Source organism: Helicoverpa zea, chromosome 25 (genome assembly GCF_022581195.2).
Source record: "Helicoverpa zea isolate HzStark_Cry1AcR chromosome 25, ilHelZeax1.1, whole genome shotgun sequence".
NCBI lineage: Eukaryota > Metazoa > Arthropoda > Insecta > Lepidoptera > Noctuidae > Helicoverpa > Helicoverpa zea.
Window position 1 is genome coordinate 629248 of NC_061476.1, and position 27769 is coordinate 657016.

The following is a 27769-nucleotide window of genomic DNA, read 5'->3' on the forward strand; positions in this document are numbered from 1 at the left end:
TTGATTTAGAAGTTAGTAATGCTTTTAAAAGGCAGCGCAAACCTATTGGTTTTTACATGGCTACGTTCCAAACTGTAGCGTTTGTGCCCGTAAACATGCTAGTTGTGGGCTCACGCTCATTTTATTTGCAAATAATTTGGTAGATTGAAAGGAACTTACACAATATTGTAACATAGAAATAGTCTGTGTCCTACCTTATTTGCTACTTCAATGAGATTGCGTACTGCTTCCTGACCGTTCGTTTTGATTTCAGCTTTAGAAACAGGTTTCAGGAGCCATTTGGATGCAGCATCAAACCTGTAGAATAAAAAAATATTATATTATCTATATCCATAAGGGGATCAACCAGCTGCGCAGGACATATTATAGTGCAGGCATTTGTGCAGATATAGGTGCACTCACTATTCCTTTACTCTCATAGCGCGATGGGACGGACATCCGACACCACCGGAGAGAGACAGGCGCAAAAGTCGATATGTGTAAGCTCTTATAATATTAAAACTTGGTGATTCAATTTGAATAATTTTGTTTTATTTATGTTGCAATACGAATGGTTAAGTAATACTTACTGTTTCTGAACGTAGCTCTTCTTTTCTCCCTAAAAAAACAAATAACAATGTTAGAGTTCATCATTTGAAATTCAAGTAAATCAGTTATTCACTTATCAGTTAATTTCTACCAGAGGAATCAATTTGGCGATTTTACATATTTTCTATGCAAAAGCTGACAAAACTTCAAACATTGTTTTCAGATAAAAGTTAAACCCCAATAAAAAAAGTCGAACAAGTTTAAATACCTCAGAATCTTCAGTGGAACCTTCTAGAAGTTTGACGCGTTGACCGGCCGACCTAAGATAACATTTAGAAATTATACCAAACGATCATCATCGTTTATCATCATCATCATCATCATCATCATCACAAGTCTTTTCAATCATCATCATCATGATCAAACAAATTATTAGTCAAGTGTCATATTAAACAGAAACTTATACATACTGTATACTCTTGAGCAAATTCTCGAAAGCGTCGAGCACGTCCCGCCTCTTGTTGTACATGACCCATGTCATCACCTTCTGATCCTCAGAAGTGGCCTTCACTTCTTTCAGTAACTCCTCTTGGTGGGACACCAGGGCTCTGGTCAGCAAAGAGTATTATTCCATTATTTGTATGTCTCTACCCGACCACGGGACTACAGAGTCCCGGATTTTTTGGAGGCGAACGTGGGGCCAATGCCAACACGCTTTACATTATATTATTCTTCAGAGCAAAAGATTTAAACATACAAACAGTTTTAATTTATTAAAAAAATGTCTATTTGATTTTTATCTTGACGGAAGTGTAGACCCCAAAGACCCATCATAGCTTCTTCTAGACCCCTTTGAGTACTAGGAAGGAGTCAATTCTTCCGAATTAACTATTAAAGATATAACCTAAGAACTCCAGTACATTTGGATCTCGGATAAAAAGTACGTTTATTTAAAATGAAACTAATCGTTTATAGTTATCGGCACGAATCTTGAGCTCTGACCTACATCTGCGCAGAAGTGATTTATTAGCAAAGAACCAATCCCGAGTGACGGCTATGACGCGATGCACTGCGGGCCAATCACCGCTTTAGCCCGCCCCCGCGCCTCACTTCATACCACAAAAGGGACCCAATAAATTACTTAACTATGACGTTAAAATAAGGTTCATTTTGCAGCCACACTTTTTTGTTAGTTTTTTTAAATAAGTATTCAACAGACGTTTAAAAGTTTTTGTGGTACGATGGATAAAATCTAAATAAAACTCACAGCGAATTCTTGATGACCTCATCAATTTGTTTCTGTGTTTCCGCAGACACCTCGCTAGCAGTCACCACTAATTTCGGATCCTGTAGGACATGGCCAGCGTCTTCCACTTCGTACATCAGTTTCAAGATTTTTACCAGTATTTCATCCTAGAAAAATATTTAGTTTGAAAAAGTGACTTCTTGCCCTATGGCCTATACTATTATCTTGGGTTGGCGCAATTTAGGCAACTGAGTGAAGATGAAAAAATACATATTTAAGAGCAACTTTCTTCTTCCTCCTGCCCTGTTCCCAATTTTATTTGGGGTCGGCGCAATATTGGAGAGGAATCAATGTCTCTTTAAAAGTTTAAAACTACAATGACAATACCTAATAAATGTTTACGCAAAGGTATAATAACAAAAAAAGACAAAGTTTAAACTGAAATAATCTTAACTACCTTATCATTAGGTTTCTTCTGGACTGTACAGTAATAATCCTTAGAACATTGAGTGATGTCTTTTTTGCATTCTGTAAGTTTTTCTTTCAGTTCACCGTCTTTTGTCTTGTTGATGGCATCATCCAAACCGTCGAGTAGATCCTGAACCTGACCTTTCAGGATAGACGTCTCTTCTTCCAGCTAAAATACACACCATTATACCACTTGACATTATTATATTATTTGAAAACTTGTTTCAGACACTGTTCTGTAGATATTTTAACAAAAAAGCATAATTATTAAAAAAATGTCAGTAGTCTGTTTCTGTTTTGTTTACAAACTCGTAATATTTTTTCCTGATTTTGGATGACCTGCAGCAATCGGTAATACACGATATTTATTTAAAAAATATTAAAATGATATGCACTTAATAATTATTTTGCACACTTACTATATATAAATCTATACTTATAATAAATCTGTAGAGAGGTCAATTCTGTACATTGAATATATTTCCAAAATAACTATTAGGGGGTGATTAGTGATCGATACTGATGCCAAAAATGCAATCAGTAAAATTTTTGTCTGTCTGTCTGTCTGTCTGTCTGTCTGTCTGTCTGTCTGTCTGTCTGTATGTTCGTTATGGAAACAAAAACTACTGGACGGATTTTAATGAAACTTGGCACAAATATTCTTCACACTCCTGGGCAGGTTATAGAATACTTTTCATCACGCTACGATCAATAGGAGCAGGACAGTGAAGGTAAATGTTGGGAAAACGGGAGAAGTTACTCCATTTTTTAAGCTTCCGTCGCGTGTGCAGCCTTAATGGTTACAGGTACACAGAAACCATGTACGACGGAAATATTCTTCATAAAGTTATGTAAAAAATATCCCATGGCAGCATATGTCTATCTTTTATGGTTGACTCACAATAACACGTAAAACTCTCGGTAGCTTAGCAGTTCGGGGCTTTCTGATTATATTTGTCTACTATTTCGTTTATAACACTCTCACTCACACTAATTAAACATAGTTAACAGTATTATCTATTAATTAAAAAAAGAATGATTTAAATCGGTAAAGAAACACCAAAGTTATACATGAAAAACCGTAATAAGCCACCGCGCGTGAATACTGAATCACGCACGCTATAAGGATCATTTTTGTGCAACGGTCGCCGCGCTCGACGCGACTCGCGGCGCGGTGGCTGCGCGAGCTTCATACAATATTTGGCTGTTGGTGCGATTGATGCGAATAGACGTTCAGAGCGTTCAACCTTATTGCGCGACTTTTAGGTTTTAAATAATTTATTTTTAACTTTCTTTTGTTGTTATTTTATAAAATAGGTTGGTACCTATTAGTTATTTTTGTGTTTAAATATTCGTTCAAATTACAAATTATTAATAGTTTACATTTTATTACTTAAAGAAGCAGTAAGTACGCATAGATTTAGATAATTGGAGGGGCTGGTGTTTATTATTTCTTCCTCTCTTTGCACAAAGTCCGACTCTAACGCGGACGAAGTCGCTGGCAGAAGCTAGTTAATAATAATATTTAAAATGGTATAAAAATACACATTTAAATCAGCACTTTTTACACGTAAATATTTTTGATAAGCGATATGAAGTCGGTATTGAATGCAAGACGAACCACATCACTATTCTTGTTCAACAAACTATTCTAATCGTATGTGCTACACATACATCTTCATACATACCTGTCCATGTTCACTGTGCCTGGCCACGATGACGGAGACACAGGTGTTCTCGGCAGCCTCCACAGACTTCTGCAACTTACCCACGTCCACCGGACCCAGCTTGCCGATCGAATCATCTTTTTCTGACACTGATAACTACGGAAAAGAAACGTTACATCATAAAATAGTTAAATTAAGTTCGAAAGATGAGAAATATACAAAAAAAAATCATGGGAGTACACAAAACTATATTATTTAAGACAGTAAGCCATTGAAACATGTAGTGGTCCAAAGGGCTAACTACGAATTTCATGAACCGAATTGTGTGAAGCTTAATGTCAAAATTCAATCTCTAATGGCAAAGCACCGGATAGATTATAGAAATCAGTTATTGAATATTTTTATATTCGCAGTCTTCACTTTTCAATTAGCACATCATCGAGGTAAAAAACTTACTAGATAAGCCGCTTGCGCCGCACATTCAGTGCTGTTGCTGATGGCTGAAGCCACGTAGTTCATACTCTTGAAGAACTCTTCACGAGACATTGACTGGTCACTCTTCAGTTTATCTGTGTACAAAGAATTTTATGTTGTAAAATGAACTGCAATGCAATGCAATGGTGAACTGGTGAAAAAAGAAGCTCATTTAGATAAAACCATAACTACTGTTTTCGAAATGTTTTGTAAATAAATTATGTTTTCACTAGAAAAAGCTTGCCAAATTACGCTTTACTACCCGTGCCGATAAAGAATGGGATTAGAAATCGCGACAGCTGTATTTACCTCTCGCTCATACACTATAGCACATGAGCGAGAGTTGAATACAGCTGTCGCGATTTCTAATCCCATTCTTTATCGGCACGGGTTGTACTTATTGAGAACGTGAATAGAGGAGTTTCTCCATTTTTCGTAAACCTGCAGACTAACCTGACGTATCGAAAGAGCTTTTATAGGCCTATCTATACTTATAATAAATCTGTAGAGAGGTCAATTCTGTACATTGAATATATTTCCAAAATAACTATTAGGGGGTGATTAGTGATCGATACTGATGCCAAAAATGCAATCAGTAAAATTTTTGTCTGTCTGTCTGTCTGTCTGTCTGTCTGTCTGTATGTTCGTTATGGAAACAAAAACTACTGGACGGATTTTAATGAAACTTGGCACAAATATTCTTCATACTCCTGGGCAGGTTATAGGATACTTTCCATCACGCTACGATCAATAGGAGCAGAGCAGTGAAGGTAAATGTTGGGAAAACGGGAGAAGTTACTCCATTTTTTAAGCTTCCGTCGCGTGTGCAGCCTTAATGGTTACAGCTACACAGAAACCATGTACGACGGAAATATTCTTCATAAAATTATGTAAAAAATATCCCATGGCAGCATATATCTATCTTTTATGGTTGACTCACAATAACACGTAAAACTCTCGGTAGCTTAGCAGTTCGGAGCTTTCTGATTATATTTGTCTACTATTTCGTTTATAACACTCACTCACACTAATTAAACATAGTTAACAGTATTATCTATTAATTAAAAAAAGAATGACTTAAATCGGTAAAGAAACACCCAAGTTATACATGAAAAACGGTAATAAGCCACCGCGCGTGAATACTGAATCACGCACGCTATAATTCGCTGCGCGAGCTTCATACAATATTTGGCTGTTGGTGCGATTGATGCGAACAGACGTTCAGAGCGTTCAACCTTATTGCGCGACTTTTAGGTTTTAAATAATTTATTTTTAACTTTCTTTTGTTGTTATTTTATAAAATAGGTTGGTATCTATTAGTTATTTTTGTGTTTAAATATTCGTTCAAATTACAAATTATTAATAGTTTACATTTTATTACTTAAAGAAGCAGTAGGTATGCATAGATTTAGATAATTGGAGGGGCTGGAGTTTATTATTTCTTTCTCTCTTTGCACAAAGTCCGACTCTAACGCGGACGAAGTCGCTGGCAGAAGCTAGTTTTAACTAAAAATTGTTGACGTTGACCTGTATTACAGGTAGATGAAAACCTGAAGATGAATACCTAGGGAAAAAGTTTTCTTTAGACACAGGCGAAGGGGAAACAGCTAGAAATGATAAAAGATTTAAGTCTACATTAGTAGCAGTAGTTACTTACGTAGCACATCTCGCTGGTCCCGCAGACTGTCGAGGCAGTGCGCATACGGCATCGCGGCAGTCGGCTGCGGCGCGCTCTGCAACACGCTGCGCTGCAAATGCATGCTGCGCTGCACCTCGCCTAGTGCTGCACGAGATGACGAGCCTGTCTCCACGCTTGACACCTGTATGGAACATCACCATCGGCCATTATTGAAAATATCATAGATCAAAGAGAATATTCAAAAGACAAGAGCAGAACACACCAAGAGTTGAACTTGCAAGAGTATATAAAAATAAATAGTTTAAAAACTAAAAAACACGCTTTTTGGAACGTTTCTTAGCTAGTCATGTAGTCATCAGAACTCAGAGCGTTTGCAAAACTTCATCCTAATCGATGGCCGGGAAGTGGGTCAATTAGATTCCAAGATTATCTTACATACAGAGTTACAAGTGAAGCTAATAATATAAGCGTGCCAATAAATATGTGAGTTTATAATAGGCGTTTTATGTGCATGCCATTTATGCATGTAAAGTAAACATTGAATAGAGTGAATACAAACCAATTGATTGATGGACTCGTTGAGCTGACGGGACGCATCTGTCAGTTTTCTTCTCATGTCGTGATGTTCAGGATTCTGAAACCAGGCACTCATTTACGCCATCCATTATCAGCATAAAAATACATTTCACCTCTTTATAATTCCCAATGTAAGTTGCCACTGAATTTAAATACAATATTTTTTTGTAAGACTCACCTGAGAGACGATTTCGGCAGTCTTAAGCAAGGTGTAGGTGGAGGTGCACATTTCATGGACAGCTTCTTCAATCTTCTGAGACTGCATCGGACGCTATAACAAATACATCATTTATGATTTTATGTAAATGAGAGAATCTGGTAAATAATGTGTAAAATTCATTGCAGTTTCGAACCACACAAAGATCGAATGAGATATACAGCTACTTTTTCCGAAAAAAACATAGCGCAAGTTATATTTTGTGAGGTATGGTTCAATACGAACCTACAATAAACATGACAAATGGAGAAACACGAGGATGGGTTCAATACGAACCTACAATAGATATGACAAATGGAGAAACACGAGGATGGGTTCAATTAAGAAGGTTTGGGCATGAACATGAACGTGAACGGATATAATGGTAAAGGACGGACCAAGGAAATGATGGATGGATTTTGTGACAGTCAACATGGTGAGAAAGAATGTTATTCGTGAGATGACGGCAGATATAAGAGTATGGAAGGAGAAAACATGCTGCTCCGACCGCAAAAAAACGCTACCCGAGTTCGCATCGTCACTGGCAGCCGCGGGCAGAAACATCAACAAGACGCGTGAGGCGCGCGGCCACTCGCGTCCGTTGCTATTCCGGTTTGACTCGGGCCTAACCCTGCACTGTAAAGGGCCCTTATAGCCAGATGGCCTGCTGCAGCTGTGTTGCTGCCTAGTATACTGTTACCTTGGTATCCTTGAGCGCTCTGGCAGTGTTAGCCAGCAGCAGCGCCAGGTCGGCGGTGGCGTGCAGCGACTGCGGCCGCAGCACCGTGCCCGCCAGCGAGCTCAGCTGCGTCGACAGCTGATACAGCTTGTCTTGCAGCTGTCTGATAGCATAATGATAGATTTACAACTCGCCGAAATTTGCAAGTGTCTGACTTTTAGCAATAAACGTTTGCATTCAATGTCATTTGATATCAACCAAGAAAAACAGGACATCGACGAGTCGACATCTCCTAAGGATGCCCTGGGAAGGGGCACATGTGTCGAGTACAAGTTCGGTTGCATTCCTATGAACCTTGATGATGAAAGACTCTTAACGCCAGTTCCTACTTGCGTTAAGAGTCTTTCGAATGAGCAGTTCAATACTTTCCTAAACTTTTTGAAAGACTTGTCCATGCTGAGATGTATGTATGCAATTATTCGCCATGTCTTAATTAAGGAGCAACATGGATTTGTCAAAGACACCACACAAATTTGAGAGAATATTGATAACAGACAACAGACAGACGCGGTATACACTGACTTTCAAAAGGCATTTGGTTTGTTTCCTATATAACCAACAGGACCAAAAGGTAACGATCAGTGGATTCGAGTCTAGTTTTATTCATGATACACCAGAAGCCCCTAAAGGCTCAATTTTAGGACCCGTTTTATTTGTATTGTTTTCAAAGGACAATGGGCAAAGTATGGTGCCTGGGCTATCAGCGGCCAGCGATGATTTTATGATTTATTGATCTTTTTTAGTCTTGTTATTACTTTGTAGAAGTATTATCCCCGTGGGGTATTTCAAACCCCCAAAAAATACGTTTTTGTTCTCATACGTTTTCAGTACTTTGATTCAGTAAGAACACCTTTGTTTAATGCAGTAATGGTGAAGGATGGTAAAATAACAGTACTAGGTGATCTAAAAAACGTTACATTATTATAATAATGCATATTCTATTGATTTTTATTTATTTACATACAAGTTTGAGGTTCCTTCCATATAAAATAAACTAAAATATCTCTGAAATGAATAAACTAACATAATGAATAGGAAACATTTTTTTTTGTTTGTTTTTTATACCCTAAAGGCTCACAAACTACTGAAGCGTTTAGAAAAATTCTTTCAGTGTTGGAAAGCTACAGTCTTCCCGAGTAACATGGGTTATATTAATCCCGGTACGGTTCCTAAAATATACAGCTGAAACCACGGGAAAATGGCTAGGAATATAACATAATAGGGGGAAAATACTATACATAGTATTTAGCCTACTCCTCGGTCTAAATCACACCTAAGTCCGCTGCGGGTAACCTAATCTCCTCAGTTTGATTTCTAGCCCAACCTAAATACCACACCACGCACATAACATGTGCGAAGCATCCCAACGCCCGCCTTCCACTAAGACATGAGCAGTAGTAATGTGCCAAAGCTTGTCGTCTGCGCATTTGTCGATCAATAACAATGTATGAATAATATTTTCTGGACCTTACATGTCTTGATTGTATTCGGGCACGTAGTAGCCAAACGTCGTGCTCTGTGATGTAGTCACTAAGAAGATTTTTGGCTTCCGGTACACTTCAATATTATATAAGCCCTGTACTAGATGCTCAGCATAATAACTTCGGGCTAGTTTGATTTGATACGTGCCGAGAGCAAAGAGAGCAAGTCTAACCGGATGCAGCTGAGTGTGTTATAAGGAGCGACTGCCTAGCTGACCTCCGTAACCCAGTTACCCGGGCAACCCAATACCCCTTGGTTAGATTGGTGTCAGACTTACTGGCTTCTGACTACTCGTAACGACTCTCAAGGATGTTTAATGACAGCCGGGACCTACAGTTTAACGTGCCGTCCGAAACACAGTCATTGGTGTCCAAGATATACTTAGAAAGTACATATAAAGCTAGACAAGTTGCATTGGTATTTTCCTGATCTGGAATCGAACTAAAAGCACTCATACTTGAGAGGTTGGTTATTTCGCCGAGAGGGCGATGAAGTACCTAGGACTCGTCCTCGCTGGCCGCTGGAACTGAACGTGCCCCAAAGGGTGATTGCCATTAAGCTAATCCGGGGGTACCGCACGATCTCCCGCGAAGCAGCTGGCCTACTCGCCGGACTGCCACCGTGGGATCTGGAGGCGAGAGTCTTCTTGCGCCTGTACGACTGGCGCAAGGAGGATCAGCGCCGGGGGGAAACCCCGTTGCCGCGGCGAGTTGTCGCGCAGCGGGCGGAGCTCCGGCGCGATCTCATGGTGGCCTGGAGGGAGTGACTGTCGCAACCCAGTGCAGAGCACGCCACCATAGTGGCCATAAGTCCCCTCTTTGACTAGTGGCTTAGGAGGAGTCACGGCGCCATACTGCATGACGCAGGTCCTCACTGGACACGGTTGTTTCGGGAGGTACCTGCATCGAATCGGTCTTGAGGAGGCGCCCGGGTATCAACACTGTGCGGACAGCCCCGAGGACATGGTGGACCACACAGTCCAGGTGTGCCCTGCGTGGGAAGAGCACCGCCGGGTCCTCGTCGAGGCTTTAGGCGGCGGCGACCTCTCGCGTCCGGCCCTGGTTCAGGCCATGGTCCGGGGCGAGAGGGAACGGGATGCCGTCGCCTCCTTCTGCGAAGCAGTCATGATCGAGAAGGAGGAGGCGGAACGACAGAGAGTTCGCACCTCTCATCCCGGCCGCTGGACCAGGTAGACAACACAGGCGCCGGGTGTCGCGAGACGACTCTCGGCCACCGTTATAGGCGTGGCTCATCGTCCCTCTGTCTACTTAGACGACAGACCCGTGTCGACGGCGCGCGTTGTTCCACGCGCTCCTCAAAGAGATGTCAGCAACCCCAGCGGGGCCCAGTAGTGCCAAGGCCTGCCGGGGCTGCGGGTTGTTCGAAGGAGATACCGCGGCCCTGGTACATAAAAGGCCTACGACGGAACACGACGGTTTTTAGTCAGTAAGAGTCTGACACTCCCTCTCCGCTGCTAACCCACAGCGGGAGGGGTCATTTGATGATTTTTGAACAAAAAAGAGGTTGGTTATTTACTCACCAGGACACCACGTTTTTGTTGCATACATAAGAAACGAATAAAATGCATTTTTGTTTCTAGAGTCACTTAATCCTCTTACTCCACGAGTAATGGAATCAATGTAAAAAAACTTCTTCAAAATCGTATTTCTGGTTGTCAGGTCAAGCAGCAAGCAGTAAGTCTAGTATCAGAGCAGAAGTTTTAAGTCTCATAAAAGCGCGGAATAAACCAAAAATTAAAAGACTGCGAATAATTAAGCGACTTTGCTCCATACAATTTTGTTGCACTAATATGCAAATATCCTTTTTCCTAAATGTCTCACGGGGTAACGCCCATAGTAAAAGTTACTCCTAGTTGCAAGGGCTATCATTTGATACCAGTTTCATGCCTGGCCGCCGATAGCCCAGAAGTGCCCATTGTCCTTTAATATTCGTCTTGGTAATTTTTCAGATTTGGTAATTTTGAGTCTTAGTGACTACGACGTACGACGTATAAACTTATCTTAAAGAAAGTACATAAGGAGTTACATAAGGGAAGTTCATAAGGGGTACAATATGTACTTCGTTTTATACTTCCTTATGTACTCCCCTTATTTACTCTTATAATGTAATCCCTTATCGTACCTTCTATAACGTCTATATAATTACTCGGAACACTCGAATTTATACTAATATTATAAAGCTGAAGAGTTTGTTTGTTTGTTTATTTGAACGCGCTAATCTCAGGAACTACTGGTCCGATTTGAAAAATTCTTTCAGTGTTAGATGACCCATTTATCGAGGAAGGCTATAGGCTACTTTTTATCCGGGTTCGTGCCGAGGTTCCCACGGGATGCGGGTGAAACCGCTGGCAGAAGCTAGTAATAAATAAAAACTTACTTGGGAGTGCCCTCGACTGATTGTTCAGGGATCAGAAGCAGTTTGTCGATATCTTCTGCACTCAACAGAGGAGTGTGCTTAGATTGCTCCAGCATCTAGGAAATGTGTTCTTTTTAATATTACGGACAAAAATATTAAACTCTGTATGCCTGTATGTACACAGGAACATCGTTGACAAATAACCATTACAAAAATAAAAAGTTTGTAAGTAGAAAATATACATACAGTAGATGAAAAGAACATTTAAGAAAAAGTATATTGATTTAAGAAAAATTGAATATTAAAGTCTGAAATCACTCATTCGCCTTGAGCAAGCGTGGTGCATAACACGCATTCCCTCCCTGTCTGAGAAAAGCACGGTGGTCTGCAGTCATCATCCTCCGAGCCTTTTCCCAACTATGTTGGGGTCGGCTTCCAGTCTAACCGGATTCAGCTGAGTACCAGTGCTTTACAAGAAGCGACTGCCTATCTGACCTCCTCAACCCAGTTACCCGGGCAACCCGATACCCCTTGGTTAGACTGGTGTCAGACTTACTGGCTTCTGACTACCCGTAACGACTGCCAAGGATGTTCAATGACAGCCGGGACCTACAGTTTAACGTGCCATCCGAAACACAGTCATTGGTGTGTAAGATATACTTAGAAAGTACATACAAACTTAGAAAAGTTGCATTGGTACTTGCCTGACCTGGAATCGAACCCGCGCCCTCATACTCGGGAGGTTGGTTCTTTGCCCACTAGGCCACCACGACTTTTTGTCGGTGGTCTGCAGTGTGACTACAAAAAGGTTTTAAGGCTTTTTTGAAAAATGTCAATATCTTACCTCTAACAGTTTGGCGCTGATAATGGGCTGTTGCGTGTGCGACCGTAGATTATAAGCGTCGGCAACGTTGAATATCGTACGTTTTACCTCATCGACGGTATCAGCAACTCTGTAAGCAAAAATATAATAAAATAGCTGTTCCCGGGGCCTTCCTATCGTTTAAACCTTCCCTGGACCCTTACAAACATTTTAAAACAAAAAAAAAATACAAATCGGTCCAGCCATTCTTGAGTTTTAGTGAGGCTAACGAACAGCAATAAATTTTTGCTTGCAACATAAATTAATGAAGAACCTCTCGACCGATTTTGTGCAAAGTTTACATAAACTATTTACTAAATAGTCAGAATAAAGCCTAGACATTTGTTTTGGATAGGTGAGGCCGGTGAGGCTATTCTAGAGTTATAAAATTAAAACGAAAAGTGTCATTAATTTTTATCATACAAGCTGGTTATTTGCATCTATGTCAAACTAGCTTTTCGCCCGCGGTTTCACCCGCGTCCCGAGATGACTGCTTCCCGTAGCCTAATGGTGACAAAAGCTATCCTATGTCCTTCTCCTGGCTTTAAACTACCTCCCTGACAATTTTCAGCTAAATCGGTTCAGCCGTTCTTGAGTTGTAAGTGGTGTAACTAACACGACTTTCTTTTATATATATAGATTTCAGGAGGTTGACATAAACTACGTAAATAATAAATTGAAAGTATGGTATGCGTGAAAAAACTGATATGTGCTGCTTTATTTGTTCTTGTAATTGTTAAATTAACACAATTTTATGAATGATCTTTGCTTTGTGTGACAAAACAACAAACAAAAAAAATATAACTTTATGTATTTAAGCATTTTTCGTCAAGAAATTCAATGCCACATTTACCCTGTGTCAGTCTTCTGCTGCTGGCCATCAGTGGCGGTATCCTTGGGCGGCGGCGGCGGCTTGGCGGAGGCGGCCACGGCATAGGCGAGCGCGTGGCACAGCGGCGCCGGCTCGCCTCGCGCCGCGCGGCTGCGCGCCACCACCAGCGCCCGCCCAGCGCGGCGCCGGCTGCACAGCGGGCCTGGGGCGGTCTGAGGGAACACATGATGGCTCGAATCATCCTCTAAAGCTCTGCATCTACGCTAGGAGAGCCGAGCACGAGCGGAGCACGAGCCGAACACAATTCATCTAGTGTGAACCAACTTACAAGCCTCTAACGAGCGCGCTGCGAGCATTTCGTTCGTGCTCGGCTGCGTTCCGCCTGTTGTCGGTTTTGACGAACACAAAGGGATTTGCTAACAGTGATCGTTGTAGGTTCGTTGTACGTCCACACTTGACGCCGCGAACGACAAGCCGTGAACGGCTCCGCTTGTGCTTCGCTCGTGCTCGGTTCGTCTAGCGTAGACCCGCCTTAATAAGAGTATCCCCAACCAATTTGTCCAACCAAAATAGGGAGTAAGGAAAGATAAACGGAGATATCATATTACAGGTAAGTAAGGCATCTTTTAAGTCCAATTCGTATGGTGGGTATAACGAAAACGATCAGTTACGAGTGAACTAACAAAGCGTTTGGGTTCTTTGAGACATTTGTCAACGATTTTTCGTATCACAAAAATGGTCGGATCCAAAGAAGGCGTATTAGGACGAAAACAGTAACGTTCCTCGTCCCCCGCACATCCGCATTTTGGCATGCTATTTTCTCAGGCAATTTTCCGTCATGGCACCTCTGCTAGTCATTTCCAGTCAATCCAAAAACTGTTGCAATTGTCCACGTACAAAAAGTTACTTGCAAGTAAATGCTGTAAAGGTATATAGGTAGGTATTTATCATTTATAAATATATAACAGCATTTACTTGCTTTGGAGGACCAACAGCAATAGCATTTAATAATTATATAATGATTTATGTAACATGCAGCCAATTATAGGTCCCCACTTTTAACTATTGTATACATGATACTTATATCGTGCACCGACATGAAAGTATTGAATTACACAATAATACACAACTACAAAGTTCAATCATCCAATACAATCAAGTTATTATAAATTACCCTGTATCAGTTTTCTACTAAACAAAAAGCTTTTTAAATCGTAATCTAATCTTATTAACTATAAGAAGATGATATAGTTCATACCTTCTTCTGCTGAGTGATCTTCCGGACGGCGTTAGCGAGAGGCTCCATGTGCAACTCCTGGAAGCTGTCCAGGTTCCTCAGCGTGTCGTCCCATGCAGCACTGCGGGTGGCCTCTATGTGGCTGTATGTCGCAAATCTAGGGAAGCAAAACATTGTGAGTAATATGGATGGAGGTGGAATGAAGGTAGTGTGCTTTTTAATGTTTTTAAGCAAATAGAATTTTTAATTAATTGAGATGAAAGACAGAGAAGGGGTTCCGAGAACTAGCTCTTCCAGGACGCCATCGGAAAAAGCAAACTAATTCTCTCTTATTAATAAACACTGAGTTAAGTTATTCCAAGTTTAGTGTCGGACAATCTCGTAGCCCCGGCTGACAAAAGATCTTGGGTTAATACGATGATATTTACCTGAGCAAGTGACAGCTCTCCATCAAAGCCAAGAGTTTAGCTTTGAGCTGACCCTTAGCCTTCGGATCCTGGATGCCTTGTATCGCGCTGTTTATCTCCTTCACCAATACTTCGCATTCCTGAAAACATAAAATTGGATTATAGTTTAATTGCCAGTGTTAATCACGAAGGAAGGAAAGTTCGGCTTCCTTGAGTCGCAAGATTAGTCCGGATTGGTTAGTGATTTGATTTTAAAAATAATAGACGGGTTCCAAAGGCACACAGCTAGTAAACGACCTCGACGGTGCAATGGTGCACCATGCCGGACTACCGAAATGATGGTCCCGGGTTCGATTCCCGGTTCGGTCAACACTTATTTGCTGGCCGTGGTCTGGGTTTTATAATATGTAGCTATATGCAGTTTATCAGTTGTGTTAGCTAGCACCCATAACACAAGTTAATTAATAACTTACCATGGGGCTAACCGACCGTGTGTGAAAAGGTACCTGTATTGTACCGACATTATTAAAATCCTACCTGTCCCGACACGTCGATGTCCATGACGTCGTCTGCGCAGGTCATGACGGTGCCACTGAGCTGGTCGTAATCTGTGGGGCTCATCAGCCGCTGAGCATCCTCGCTGATCTTGCTGCATAACAGCTTTATGTTCTGGAGAAAAATATCAAACTCAAAAAAAATATTCAATACTAGCTTCTGCCCGCGACTTCGTACGCGGATCCTGTCCCTTATGCCAGCGACTATGGGGTCAGCAAAATCAAAGATCTGAATAGTCGCAATAGACGTGACCATAGGGATAAAAGTAGTGATTCTAATTAGACCGCATTTAAGTTGTGTGTGGCAAAAATATTACACGTAGGTATTATTTCGTAAAAAAACATTAAATAGATGACAAAGTCGTGGTGACTTAGTGGAATTCGTGGTGGTTTAGTGGGTAGAGAACCAATCTCTCAAGTATGAGCGTGCGTCTTTGATTCCAGGTCTGGCAAGTGCCTGCCAATGCAACTTTTCTAAGTTCGTATGTACTTTCTACGTATATTTTGGATACCAATGACCGTTATTTGGAGGGGATGTTAAACTGTAGGTTCCGACTGTCATTGAACATTCTTGGCAGTCGTTATGGGTAGTCAGAAGCCAGTAAGTCTTACCAAGGGGTAACCGGGTTGTGGAGGTCAGATAGGCAGTCGCTCCTTGTAAAACACTGGTACTCAGTTGCATCGTGACTGGAAGTCGACCCTAACATAATTGGGACAAAGGCTCTTGAGATAATAACGACAATAATAATGAGATATATGCACCGCAAGACATCTGAGGCTGATGACGGGGAGTAGCGACCCCGCGGGGCTATATATACTGAGTTCTCCAGGGAGAGTATACTGTCCCCCATCTCCGGCCGGTCGGAGTGAACCATGACGGGGGTAGGTCTCACGCCTCTGGCTTGGCTTGGCCGTCCAGAGTGGAGTCGCTAGAGCAGGATTAGTGGCCCTGCTCGGAGGGTAGGTGCCTCATGGTAAGCACAGGGAGCGCGTAATCCGCGTTTAAAGTCCGCCGAGGTATCCTCACCCTTCAGCCGCTCATGTCCCTATTGCCCTCTTGTTGCTATTCAGTGACTGGTTACAGTAAGTGAGGTGGCGAGTCTCCACCTGCCGTTTTTACATGTACCTAATACATTGTCATCCACTAACATCCCATCAAAATAGCCCAAGTAGTTTTCCTCCATAGTTAGCAATAGTTTAGCACAGAACCGGGGATTGTCTTTTTTTTAACGACGTCCACCGGGGATTGTCCTTGGGTTCATTTCTATAGTGTATAAAGGGATAATCGTCGGTTTTGTGTCACCATTTCATTAAAGTTGTCTCAAAAGGGCTTCAGCGTGTTGGCTTCGACCCCACGTTTGCCTCCCAAAAATTTGGAACTCTGTAGTCCCGAGGTCTGGAAGAGATATACAAAATAATAATGAAGATAAAACGCAACAAAGTTAGAGAGTGGAGGCTCGTGACGCCACGTCTAGGTATGTAAAATTTGTACTAAGCAGTGACTTAACACGAAATTCAAGCGTTGTTGTATCTTCGTTATTATTTGTTTGTGAGAGAGAGAAAAGAAAAATGCGTGTCCATTATTTTAGGGTTATCTAAAAGACGGACTAATTACTTATTTTGATTCACTATACCTATTTCATAACATTCATTTCTATACATTTCAAGTGTAGTATTGCTCTTGAAGTTCCACATCAGGTGTTCCAGATCTTCGATGTTTACACGTCAATAGAGAGTGCTTATCAGATTGAACAACTTTTGCTAAAACGTCATACCTCTATATGCTATAGTCTAGCTGGGCCCCTGGAGTTCCACATCAGGTGTTTTAGATCTTCAATTTGTATAAGTCAATAGAAAGTGCTTATCAAATTGAACAACTTTTGCTAAAACGGCATACCTGTATATGGTACAGAGAAGCTGGGCTCTTGGGGTTCCACATCAGGTGTTCCAGATCTTAAAATTTATAATCTCAGCTGAAAATGCTCATCAAATGAAACAATTTTTGCCACGGCACCATATTTGTATCTCTTATAGTTTTATTGGTCTGTTGGAGTTCTGCATCAGGTCTTCAAGTTTCGAAGATAAATTATAGCCTATATGTTGACCAGGCCTAATACTGATACAACAAAGAAAAAATCATTGAAATCCGTTCAGTAGTTCGGAAGATTAGCGTGTACAAACAAACAGACATACAGACATACAGACATACAGACAAACAGACACAATTTTTTTTTTGGATTTGTGCTCCATTACTGTTTCTAAACCCCACCCAATTATTATTTTTTTAATATATTCAATGTACAGACACAGTTTTTTTACAGATTTATTATATGTATAGATTAAAAATATTCAAAGAAATACAGCCCCAAAATACTCGCTCTTCATTGCAGTGTGAAGTATTTTTTTCTGAATGTTTTCTTTTATTCTTTCGAATTATCGGTCAAGAAAAACTTAGTATTTCTTGGTCAAACGTACAAATAATAATAATTTCAGAACTATTCCATTTGAACATAACTGAAATAGAGTTAGAATGGCATATATAATTATATTGCTTACCTCTGTGGGACCTTTGCCGACGACGCTTTCGTTCTTCCGAGCAGTTTCCTGCAGTGCATCAGCTTCTTTCACAAGGTCTTGTAAGAAGTCCTGACAAATAAATACGTATTTTATAGACCTTCATCATCATCATTATGAATCAACGAAGCAGATATCAGTTAGACATATTACATAACTTATACCACCAAAATCGATCAAGGAAAAGACTGCTAGAAAAGGAAGAGATTTGCTGCTGGGAGTGTAATACAATACTCCTTTTAATATAAAACAAACGGATACGATGTATTTCGAGACTTTTGAGTTTCTATTTACCTTCAAAATTACGGTGGCTACCTACCTATAATATTATAACTACATTTTAACAATAGCTCCTCTCTTCATATTCAGTAGCAGCAAGTTTTATTTTTCCAAAAAATACGAAATAAACAGCTCGACTACTAACTCTAAAGTCCACAATATAGCTCTGTTCCTGTCCAGCCCTAGAAGGTCTGGTTTGCAGCAGCGTCATCTGCAGGTCCTGCGTCGCTATCTCCAAGTCGTTGCGCTTGTTTCTGTCCTGTAATATTATCATGAATTTTAGGATATACTAGCTTCTGCCAGCGGTTTCACCCGCATCCCGTGGAAACCTCTGCACGAACCCGGATAAAAAGTAGCCTATAGCCTTCCTCGATAAATGGGCACTGAAAGAATTTTTCAAATCGGACCAGTAGTTCCTGAGATTAGCACGTTCAAACAAACATACAAACTCTTCAACTTTAGAATATTTTAGGATATATTGGTCTTCTTATATGTTCCTAGGTTTTGTAACTACTCTTAGATTCATTTGAAAATTTGGCTTCAGGCATAATGCTGAACTGGACCTGTTTGGCATTTCTATTAATGTACTTTTCCACCCTACTTGTGTGTCTTGTGGTGTGTCAATAAATGCATCTTTCTTTCCTTATTTTTTTATATTACACATTGTTTTCTAGGTTTTAAAAAATCACATTTCAAAATTACATTGCTCTGTAATTTAGCTCACTTCATTGAACCACTTTCTGCAACTACTACGGCTTCGATTTTTAGATCTTTATACATATATTATATTATTTTATTTATTTATTTTTATTTATTCCTTTATTTCAGGCAACTAGGGCCCATAAAAATACAAATACACACATATTATTCATAACAATACCTATAAACTAATACATACAATTATCCATATTAGTATATAAAATACTATACATCTATAAAAACTTAAACATACTATAAATACATACTTCATATTCATAAAACTAATGCACACGATGTGTCGGCGTCGTGTTTCGCTGACTGGTGTCACGTAGCCGTTTATATGTACTAATACATAGCTGAACTAATAATTATGTAATATCTTGAGAAGTCTTACCCTCGGTGATCTCTGAAACCTGGCATTAGCAAGGTCTAACGCACGAATGGCCTCCTCCAGCCTGCCGGAGTAGCCACTGTACTCCTTCTTTAGCTCCGGAGACAAGTCACCATGTGCCGCCATATCCTGCAAAGTTTGTATTATAAAATATATTTTCCTCACGGCAAGTCAGTGATACGAAAACCAACCCTTTGTTGCTACTGGATAGATGTCTTATTTACCCTAAAATGTTAGGTTTATAATCAATATAGAATTTACGAAGTAAAATAATATTCGACGCCGCGCTCAGCAAGAGGCATGCACGCGGTGGCTGGATAACTCACAGCTTCTAGGTGCTTTGTCCAGCAGCGGACGTTTTTAGGCTGTTAGTACGACGAATACATTTTTTTAATCGCTACAAATACAGATCTGATACGTATACTGAAAGAAGATTAATACGAGACTAGAGTTACAAAAACTTACCTTGCTTCAGCTGCGTCCGCGCAGGTATCATTGCGATTGCCGCCATAGGCCTTAGCGACAAGATTAACATAAAGCACATTTGTTATTAATGACATTAGCTGTAATTATGTATGGATAATGTTAAGTTAGTCACAATATTTTAAATTTTAATAATACAAAAATAAACATTTTTTTTTTTTGAGTACTGAACTGATATTCAGTAGTTTCAAATTATTGTTCTCATTATACAGATTTATCTTAGTTTAACTGAACATCAGATGGTTAGCGACATCAACAAAAAGTTACAATTCGAGCACTACTGTGTACAAAAAAACGGCGACAGGGTTATGTTTTACATGACATCATATATTTTAAACACAATTTCATCGAAAAAATCAACAATCAAGCATTTATTAACAAGCCAAAAACTTAAAGAACTCACCTTTGCAGTATCAAGGACCTGCACAGCCAACTGCCTCATCACACTATCCACATCGACAACAGGCTCAAAGTCCCTACTCCTTCCTAACTTGCCATTCTTCACATCTTTCCTCAAGTTCTCCACTAACTCCTCAAGATGAGCAGCCTCAGCAGTCAGATTGTGGACGGAGGGCTGCTGGCTGCTGGTGAGAGGAGACCAGGTCTTGGAGAAGGTGGTGAGAGAGGAGGATAGGTTGTCTGCTGAGGATATGAGAGTTTCTTGGCTGGTGGTGTGGTGGATTGTTGGGGCTATCAGCTGTGGAAGAAAAGGGTATTTAAATTAGTAATTGTGACTGCAAGCAGCACTTTTTGTACTGTTGAAGAACTATAATATAAGACGAGTTTAAATACTTTTATTTTCCAAAACAAATTAGTTTATTTAAGACAGAATCATGGAAATGCAACCATTTCCATGATTGCTTGATACCATAACATACAACATAGTTTTTAGCACTTTATCACGTCAAATTTACAAAATACTATGTTAAACTTCTTTTTCTACATGTAGAAGAGAGTTCAAAGTTAACTATTGATTTCAATCAAAATAGCGATAAACTAGAGTAATAGGTCAAAATATTCGATATTCCAAAGATGTCCTATTAGTAGTAGTTCCTGTTTAGTTACCTTAGCAGTATAAACGAGTTTGCCAGCAGCATCAACGCATCTAGTACCCGCAGTGCATATATCCTGCACGGGACTGGCACCAGTGGTACTGGCATCACCAGTAGTACCAGCAGTACTGGCAGCAGTGGCCACGTTGCTGGCTTCCAAGGCCAGGCGGGAGGCTGTGTCGCCGATAGCCTTCGCTCGGGATATCACCTGAGATAAGATATTCATAAGTGTATTTAATTAGGCGACATTTGTCAACGGGTGTAACCCTTTAGGAAACAAATAGAAACGTAGTAGTAAAGCAATACCCACAATTATTTTTCTATAAAAACAACAAATTTTTGGTGATGTCAAATTCAGGCAGTCACAGTAAATAGTCTTAAGTCTAAACGGTAAGGGATTTTTTATCTTCATCAAAGGTAGTCTTTTTTACTCAACTGCTTATGGAAGGCTACATTTTTTAAAAATAAATAAATAAAATTACCGTGACATTAAAAGTAATAATAACATACCTCTTTCTCCAAATTGGGGTTGATATCGCTGCTTACTACTCGCAGCAGTTTAACCGACTGATCGCCAAATAATATTGCTGCTTCGTTCAATTTCTGCAAAAATAAACCATTGATCGTTCGTACAAACATGAAGGTTTGTACGAACGATCACATATGCCAGGTTTACAACACAATTATATGATTTTAAATAGCGAACATAATAATTATAGATATCTAGTTTTAATAATAGCAAATATTATATATCTACTTTGGTACTTATCGAAAAATCATGAATGATGAACTTACCTCTTTCCTGCTCTTAGCAGCTTCACAGATACTCTTGGTAGCGTGGCACAGTCCAGTCATGTCGTCTAAGAATGTCTTCCGTGCCTTGTCGGGAAGAGAATCGCAGATTGCACTGCCGTCTGAAAAATAATACATAAACCTTACCCCACCTGCATTTTTATACTAGTTCAAACATAAGGCAATCTGGACTTTGAAGTCTGAAATCGGTATCCGCCTTGAGTGCACGTGGTGGTTCATGCTCATTCCTCTTGGGTCTGAGAATAGGCTTGTGCCTTGCGGTGTGTTAATGAAAAGCCTGATGATGAAACACCAAACCCATGATATTCAGAGCAGCATATAAACATGAACTGATGAGAAAACCTCAAAAAATAGTTACCATCCACAACGCTCTTCACAGCATTAGTAAGTGATACAGTTGGTTCCATTGCAGCTTTATAGTCCAGTTTATCGGCGTCTGAAACGAAATAAAGAGCAATTTCATCCAACTTCCCAGAAATCATGGCTCCTAGTCTAAATTTCAAATAACTGTGACACGATACTTATGATAGTTATTTTTGAATCTACTAAGTTAGCTGGAACTTTGGAAGTACCTAATTAAAGGCTCCAGCAGACCGGATGCGTATGCGTAGACGTAAGCGTAGACGTGCACGTAGACGTGCACGTACCATGAGTTGTAATGTATGGAAATGTATGAGACAGGCCACACCGCTTGCGTAACGACGCGCACGTCTACGTTACGCAAGCGGTGTGGCCTGTCTCATACATTTCCATACATTACAACTCATGGTTACGCCGTAACTACGCGCGTGACTACGACGTGGTTACGCATACGCATCCGGTCTGCTCGAGCCTTACATAACGATATTTATAAAAAAAATAATACTCCTTGTAAAGCACTGATACTCAGCTACATCCGGTTAGACTGGAAGCCGACGCCAACATAGTTGGGTAAAAGGCTTGGAGGATGATTATCAAAAAGTGTAGTAGATAGTATTATTGGGATCTGGCCTGTGGCGCCAATAAGTCATAGTTTAAGTCAAATAGCGCTTCGTAGGGTCTTATAAAACATCGCACTAGCTGACCTCTAGCTCTCTATTTAAACGGGGGAGTTCTAAAACGATCACAAGACCTATAATTTTCTTACAGGGGAGCCTCTATGGTCTCCTAAATAGACTGTACTTACAGTTAGCAGCGACCAGGTTAGCTACATGCACTGCAGCCCGAGCTAAAGTGTCTTCCATATGCTGTTCTCTTCGGGCAACCTCGGCCGCGGCCAGCGCAGGACCACTTACTGTACTACTCTTTGCGTTGTACAGCTGTAAGTTGTTAGAAAGTCGTTTTCATTTAAAGTAAAATGACATTATTGGGTTTTATTGGGGACGAGGGAAATATTCAGATTTTTATTGTAAAATAGAAATGCGATGATTTGTGTATTGCATAATTTGAGAGGTAATTAAAATAATCGATATACATTTAAAAAATAGAAAGTTTCAAAAAGTGGATCCTATAGAGAAGAACCGTCAAAGAAACTCCAGCTAACTATTTACCTGTTTAATTCCATCTTGAGCAGTCTGCAAGCCCGTCTCGGCGCTGTCTATCATCTCGAGGAACTGCTTCTGTGCTCGCTTCTCTTCTTCAGAAGCTACTGGTCCCTTCGCGTCTATGCCCACTATTTTCACTTTATCTAATGGATGAACAATTTGTGTGTAGGAATGAAAAACACGGATTTAACAAAGTAACCATTTAAAGACTATTTTAACAAGTTGACTTTTGAAATAACAAGGTTGACTTTCTCTTTACGGTCTGTTAGAAAAGTGAATTTTAATGATATTGGTTCTCAAAGAAACTTTTAACAAAACTGGTGGATTACTTTTTGGCTAACTGAATCATCTTCCTCCGGCACTTATCCCAATTAATATTCTGGCGTCCGCACATACTGTCTTTTTTTTTACATAGGTACACTTTTATCAGACGTCAACACAAGTAACATTATTTCATATCTAATTTCATACAATCCATCCATAGTTTTTTGGTCCGTAATCCTTATTAATTCTCAAAACTCTCCTCATAGCGCAACCTTTGCCCTAAGCTGGCCAAAGTTCACTGCAAATGTCAGTTTTCTTAATGCAACTGTTCTTAGACATATGCATAGACTGAATAAGACCACGTTATACAACACTTACCCTGACTCTCCTCAGCTCTGAGAGCATCGAGGAAGGTCTTGGTATCATCAGCATGTCGTGATGCTCGCACCCCCGCAGTCACTGTATACTTGGGGTCTCGAGCCGGCACTGCTGGCTTCCTGGTCGGCACTCCTGGCTTCGGACCTGGGGTATATCATTCATTGATTACACATTACAAACTCTTACTCAAAATCATTTATTTAAACTTGGCTGCAAAAAAGCACTTTTTCAACCTCAACATTTACAAATAACGATAACCAAACCAAAATCAATTGTTAAATCACTGATTGGACCAGTTTAGGCAGTTTCAAGACGGTTATACATAGTTAAATGGTACAATTCTTGCATATAAATATAAGATTGCTTCAAATAGTTAAACGACCTCAAATAAAATGGTGCATTATACATATATAATCCACGCAAGAATATCTATTTCAGCCCAGAATTGTATAGTTTAGTTATTTTTGTGTTTGTATGAGCATTTGTACACAACTTACCCTTCGCTGGTTTGCCGTCCGGATTGACGATGTTCATCAACTTGCTAGACGCGTTGGCTAGCTTAGCTGATGCTTCGTTCAATTTCTAGAAGAGGAGAATAAAAATACATTATAATTTTTATCAGGCAGATGATAGCCGAATTTAACAGGAGCCTCAACGAAATTCCAGGATTTACCTGGAATTTCGTAACAAGATGACTGAATGACTGTTTAAGTAACAAGATGACTGAATATAGCTTACTGACAGCAAGGTTTCTGCAAGAATTTTCAGAAGAATTTTTGTTCGAAAAATTTTACAACAGTGATCAAAGAATTCTGGTTATCAGAAGAGACATATATCAACAGTAATAACTGTACCTGAAATGGACCTGTGTGTGTCAAATCACACTCATTTTTTATGTACTCTTTTTCCTCTACATGTGTTTGTTTTATGTGATTTTGATGATTTTTCCCTCTTTCTGTCTTACCTGTGGATGTCCATTGCCATCACAGATGTCTCTCACAGCGCCGCATATCTCGTGCAGCTGTCGTACGGCAGCCGCTTGCAATGTCGGCTCCATAATACCGCATAGCTTATGACAATCTGTAGGTAAATTATTGGGTATCAAAACTTCAAACACAGCAGAATAAAAAAATACTAATTGCAAAAGGATTTCATTCAGAAGTCAAAAGTATTACGAGGGTACTTTCACGTCGGGGCACCGCTTCAGTATTCATTTATGAAAACTAATATTACTAGATGGTAGCCTGACCTGAAAGTATAACACCTCTTATTATTTTTGACTTTTAAATAGTAATTTTGAAACGTTTTCATTTAAAAATTTTGAAACTATGATTCGGAACAAATCCGAACAGGACATACATAGATTTTTCGATTAAGCCAACGTTACCTTGCACAACTTGCGGCATCAGTTCAGTAATGGTAGTGACAGAACGCTCTGCTGCCGGGTAGTCAGGGTTCTTGCCATCTAAACAACAAGGGATTTATTCAAAAACATCATAAAATCTTAAGTATCTTCTGCAGTTTTACTTCGGTATGGCCTGCAAGAACTCGTAGCTAAGTAACATCTGCACGGGTCGAACAATCATAAGGATAAGCAATGCTTGCCGCGGTCGGTCTGTCGATGAGTGACCACCTTGTCATAACGAGCTTCTCCTAAGAAGGTACCTTAAAGTAAGTTCCAGCTGTTAATCGTACTTTATTGGTAACCAGTCTTGCCAAAATATATTTAGTTGCCCTGGTAACACGTTTTACGAGATCAGATAGGCAGTCGCTCCTTGTGGCACACAGGTACTGTTCATCTGGTTATACTGGAAACCGACCCTAAAATGGTTGACAAAAGGCTGGGCAGATGATGACTTCTCTATATTCTTGTCCTTACCAGAAGTAGCAGCAGTAAGTGCAGCGACTGCAGTATTGAGCAGTGCGAGGCGACGAGATAGCTGGCTCTGCAGTGTCGCCCCGTCCGATGCCGACATCATTTGACAGATGACAGGCTGCAAATACAAACAAATTATGGAATAATTTTCAATTGCCACACTTTCAAGCTATTTGAAAGGTTAATTTTAAACCGCCTTGCTAGCCTGGTCGATCCAAAGCTGATACCGGAACAGGCTGGATTCCGACCCGGAAAATCATGCTGCAGCCAGACCCTCAACCTTACCCAGCACATAGAGGACGGCTTTGAAACCGGCAAGGTGACAGGCACTGTATTCGTCGACCTTTCTGCGGCTTACGACACTGTCAACATTAAACGCCTGCTGTGGAAGGTGGGCGAACTTACTGGAGACCGTAAATTTGTCGGGGTCCTTGGTGAGCTCCTCCAGAATCGCCGGTTCCAAGTACACCTTAGCTCCGATAAAAGTCGTTGGCGAGCCCAAAGGAATGGCCTACCCCAAGGCTGCGTTCTAGCTCCGTTACTATTTAACATCTACACCAACGACCAACCATCTACCCCAAACACGACTCGCTTCCTGTACGCTGATGATCTGGCCTTGACATCACAGGGATCTTTTGAGGAGGTAGAGGAAAACCTAAATAAGGCACTCGAAGACCTGAGTACCTATTACCAGGAGAACGCCCTAAAACCAAACCCCTCAAAAACTCAGTCGTGCGTATTCCACCTGCGCAACAGAGAGGCGAGTCGAACCCTTAACATCCAGTGGCGAGGTGTACCTATCAGTCATTGCAAGCTACCAAAATATCTGGGTGTAACTCTTGACAGGTCGCTCACTTTCAGGAAAAACTGCGAGAATATCAAGCAGAAAGTTGCCTCCCGCAACAACCTGTTGCGAAGGCTGACGAGCACGACCTGGGGAGCCTCACCAACGGTGCTGCGAACCACTGGCCTGGCACTCTGCTACTCCGCGGGCGAATATGCGTGCCCAGTGTGGAGTCGTTCCGTTCACGCTGGGCAGGTGGATGTAGCACTGAACGAAACGTGCCGCATTATAACTGGCTGCCTCAAGCCGACCCCGTTAGAAATGCTGCACCCACTGGCCGGCATTGCCCCACCAGATGTTCGCAGAAGCGTAGCCTCTGGCATCGAGAGAGCCAAACTCGAAACAGACCAACGACACCCCATGCACAATTACACCTCTGTGCCACAACGGCTTAAAAGCCGCAGGGGTTTCTACAAAACCGTTGCTCCTGTCGATGGTGAGGCCTCTCGTGCCAGACGGGATCTTTGGCGATCGAGGAGTTTACTGCCCTCCCCGTTTGTCCCGCTCTTAGGCAGTCTCTAAACAGACTCCGAACACAGGTAGGCCGGAGCAAAGATAATCGATCCAGGTGGGGTTTCGCGGGCGGGGCGGACCTTGGGTGCGAGTGCGGGGCTGCCGTGCAGACGATGTCCCACCTAATCGCATGTCCACTGTGCCCTGACACCTGCTCGCGGGAGGACTTAATGAGCGCATCCGGCCGTGCTCTCGCTGTGGCGGAATATTGGGCTGACATAGTGTAGTCTCATATGACATGTCATCGACTCGAAAGAAGAAGAATGGAATAATTAAGATTTTGCCTTTAGATAGTCATTTTTTATTATGTACACTAATTCATAATACATAAAAAACAGAAGTTTATGTGACACAGTGGGCGAACTAATCGCTAAAAGCCGTCTCTTACACATCTAATGGATAAGAGGAAAAATTTAATTCAAACGAATCTAAAGAATTTATTAACCATTGTGCATTATGTGAAACTCTACCTTGTTCAACTGCTGTTCAGCGGCGTCGAGATGTTTCTTGGTTCCAGAGACGGTACTCACAAACTTGATGCGTTGCTGTTCTTGGTGCGGTGACAGCGACACATCATCTGGAGTGATTACAAAATGTATAATCAGTCTATTAATTTAATTTGGTCGCCATATATAATATTGCGACTCTTTTATGTATCACCCAATACAACAACCTGTATAATATAGTCGTCTTATATGCTACAGTATCTCTGTTTGATATAGTCACCCTGTACAATAACAATCAATCCTAACTAATATTATAAATGTGAAAGTAATTCTGTCTGTCTTTTCTTCACG

General features: G+C 40.8%; 1 protein-coding gene across 1 annotated transcript in view; it reads right to left on the reverse strand.

Moving 5' to 3' along the window:
- LOC124642688 (talin-2-like) overlaps positions 1-27769 on the reverse strand; it is a 103256-nt gene that overhangs the window by 10934 nt on the left and 64553 nt on the right. The window contains exons 51-84 of the mRNA XM_047181288.1: positions 27443-27549; positions 25619-25733; positions 25127-25204; positions 24704-24819; positions 24237-24321; positions 23740-23883; positions 23104-23240; positions 22740-22872; positions 21933-22010; positions 21557-21675; positions 21272-21364; positions 20775-20969; positions 20113-20406; positions 19230-19355; positions 18282-18395; positions 17840-17929; positions 15267-15398; positions 14751-14869; positions 14344-14479; positions 13107-13297; positions 12236-12344; positions 11413-11507; positions 7495-7636; positions 6777-6869; positions 6582-6656; positions 6041-6203; positions 4366-4478; positions 3931-4065; positions 2232-2411; positions 1796-1941; positions 999-1136; positions 797-848; positions 570-598; positions 195-297 (exon numbers count right to left, since the gene is read on the reverse strand). Of these exons, the coding sequence (XP_047037244.1) occupies positions 195-297; positions 570-598; positions 797-848; positions 999-1136; positions 1796-1941; positions 2232-2411; positions 3931-4065; positions 4366-4478; positions 6041-6203; positions 6582-6656; positions 6777-6869; positions 7495-7636; positions 11413-11507; positions 12236-12344; positions 13107-13297; positions 14344-14479; positions 14751-14869; positions 15267-15398; positions 17840-17929; positions 18282-18395; positions 19230-19355; positions 20113-20406; positions 20775-20969; positions 21272-21364; positions 21557-21675; positions 21933-22010; positions 22740-22872; positions 23104-23240; positions 23740-23883; positions 24237-24321; positions 24704-24819; positions 25127-25204; positions 25619-25733; positions 27443-27549 (4175 nt within the window). The remainder of the gene's footprint in view (positions 1-194; positions 298-569; positions 599-796; positions 849-998; positions 1137-1795; positions 1942-2231; positions 2412-3930; positions 4066-4365; positions 4479-6040; positions 6204-6581; positions 6657-6776; positions 6870-7494; positions 7637-11412; positions 11508-12235; positions 12345-13106; positions 13298-14343; positions 14480-14750; positions 14870-15266; positions 15399-17839; positions 17930-18281; positions 18396-19229; positions 19356-20112; positions 20407-20774; positions 20970-21271; positions 21365-21556; positions 21676-21932; positions 22011-22739; positions 22873-23103; positions 23241-23739; positions 23884-24236; positions 24322-24703; positions 24820-25126; positions 25205-25618; positions 25734-27442; positions 27550-27769) is intronic.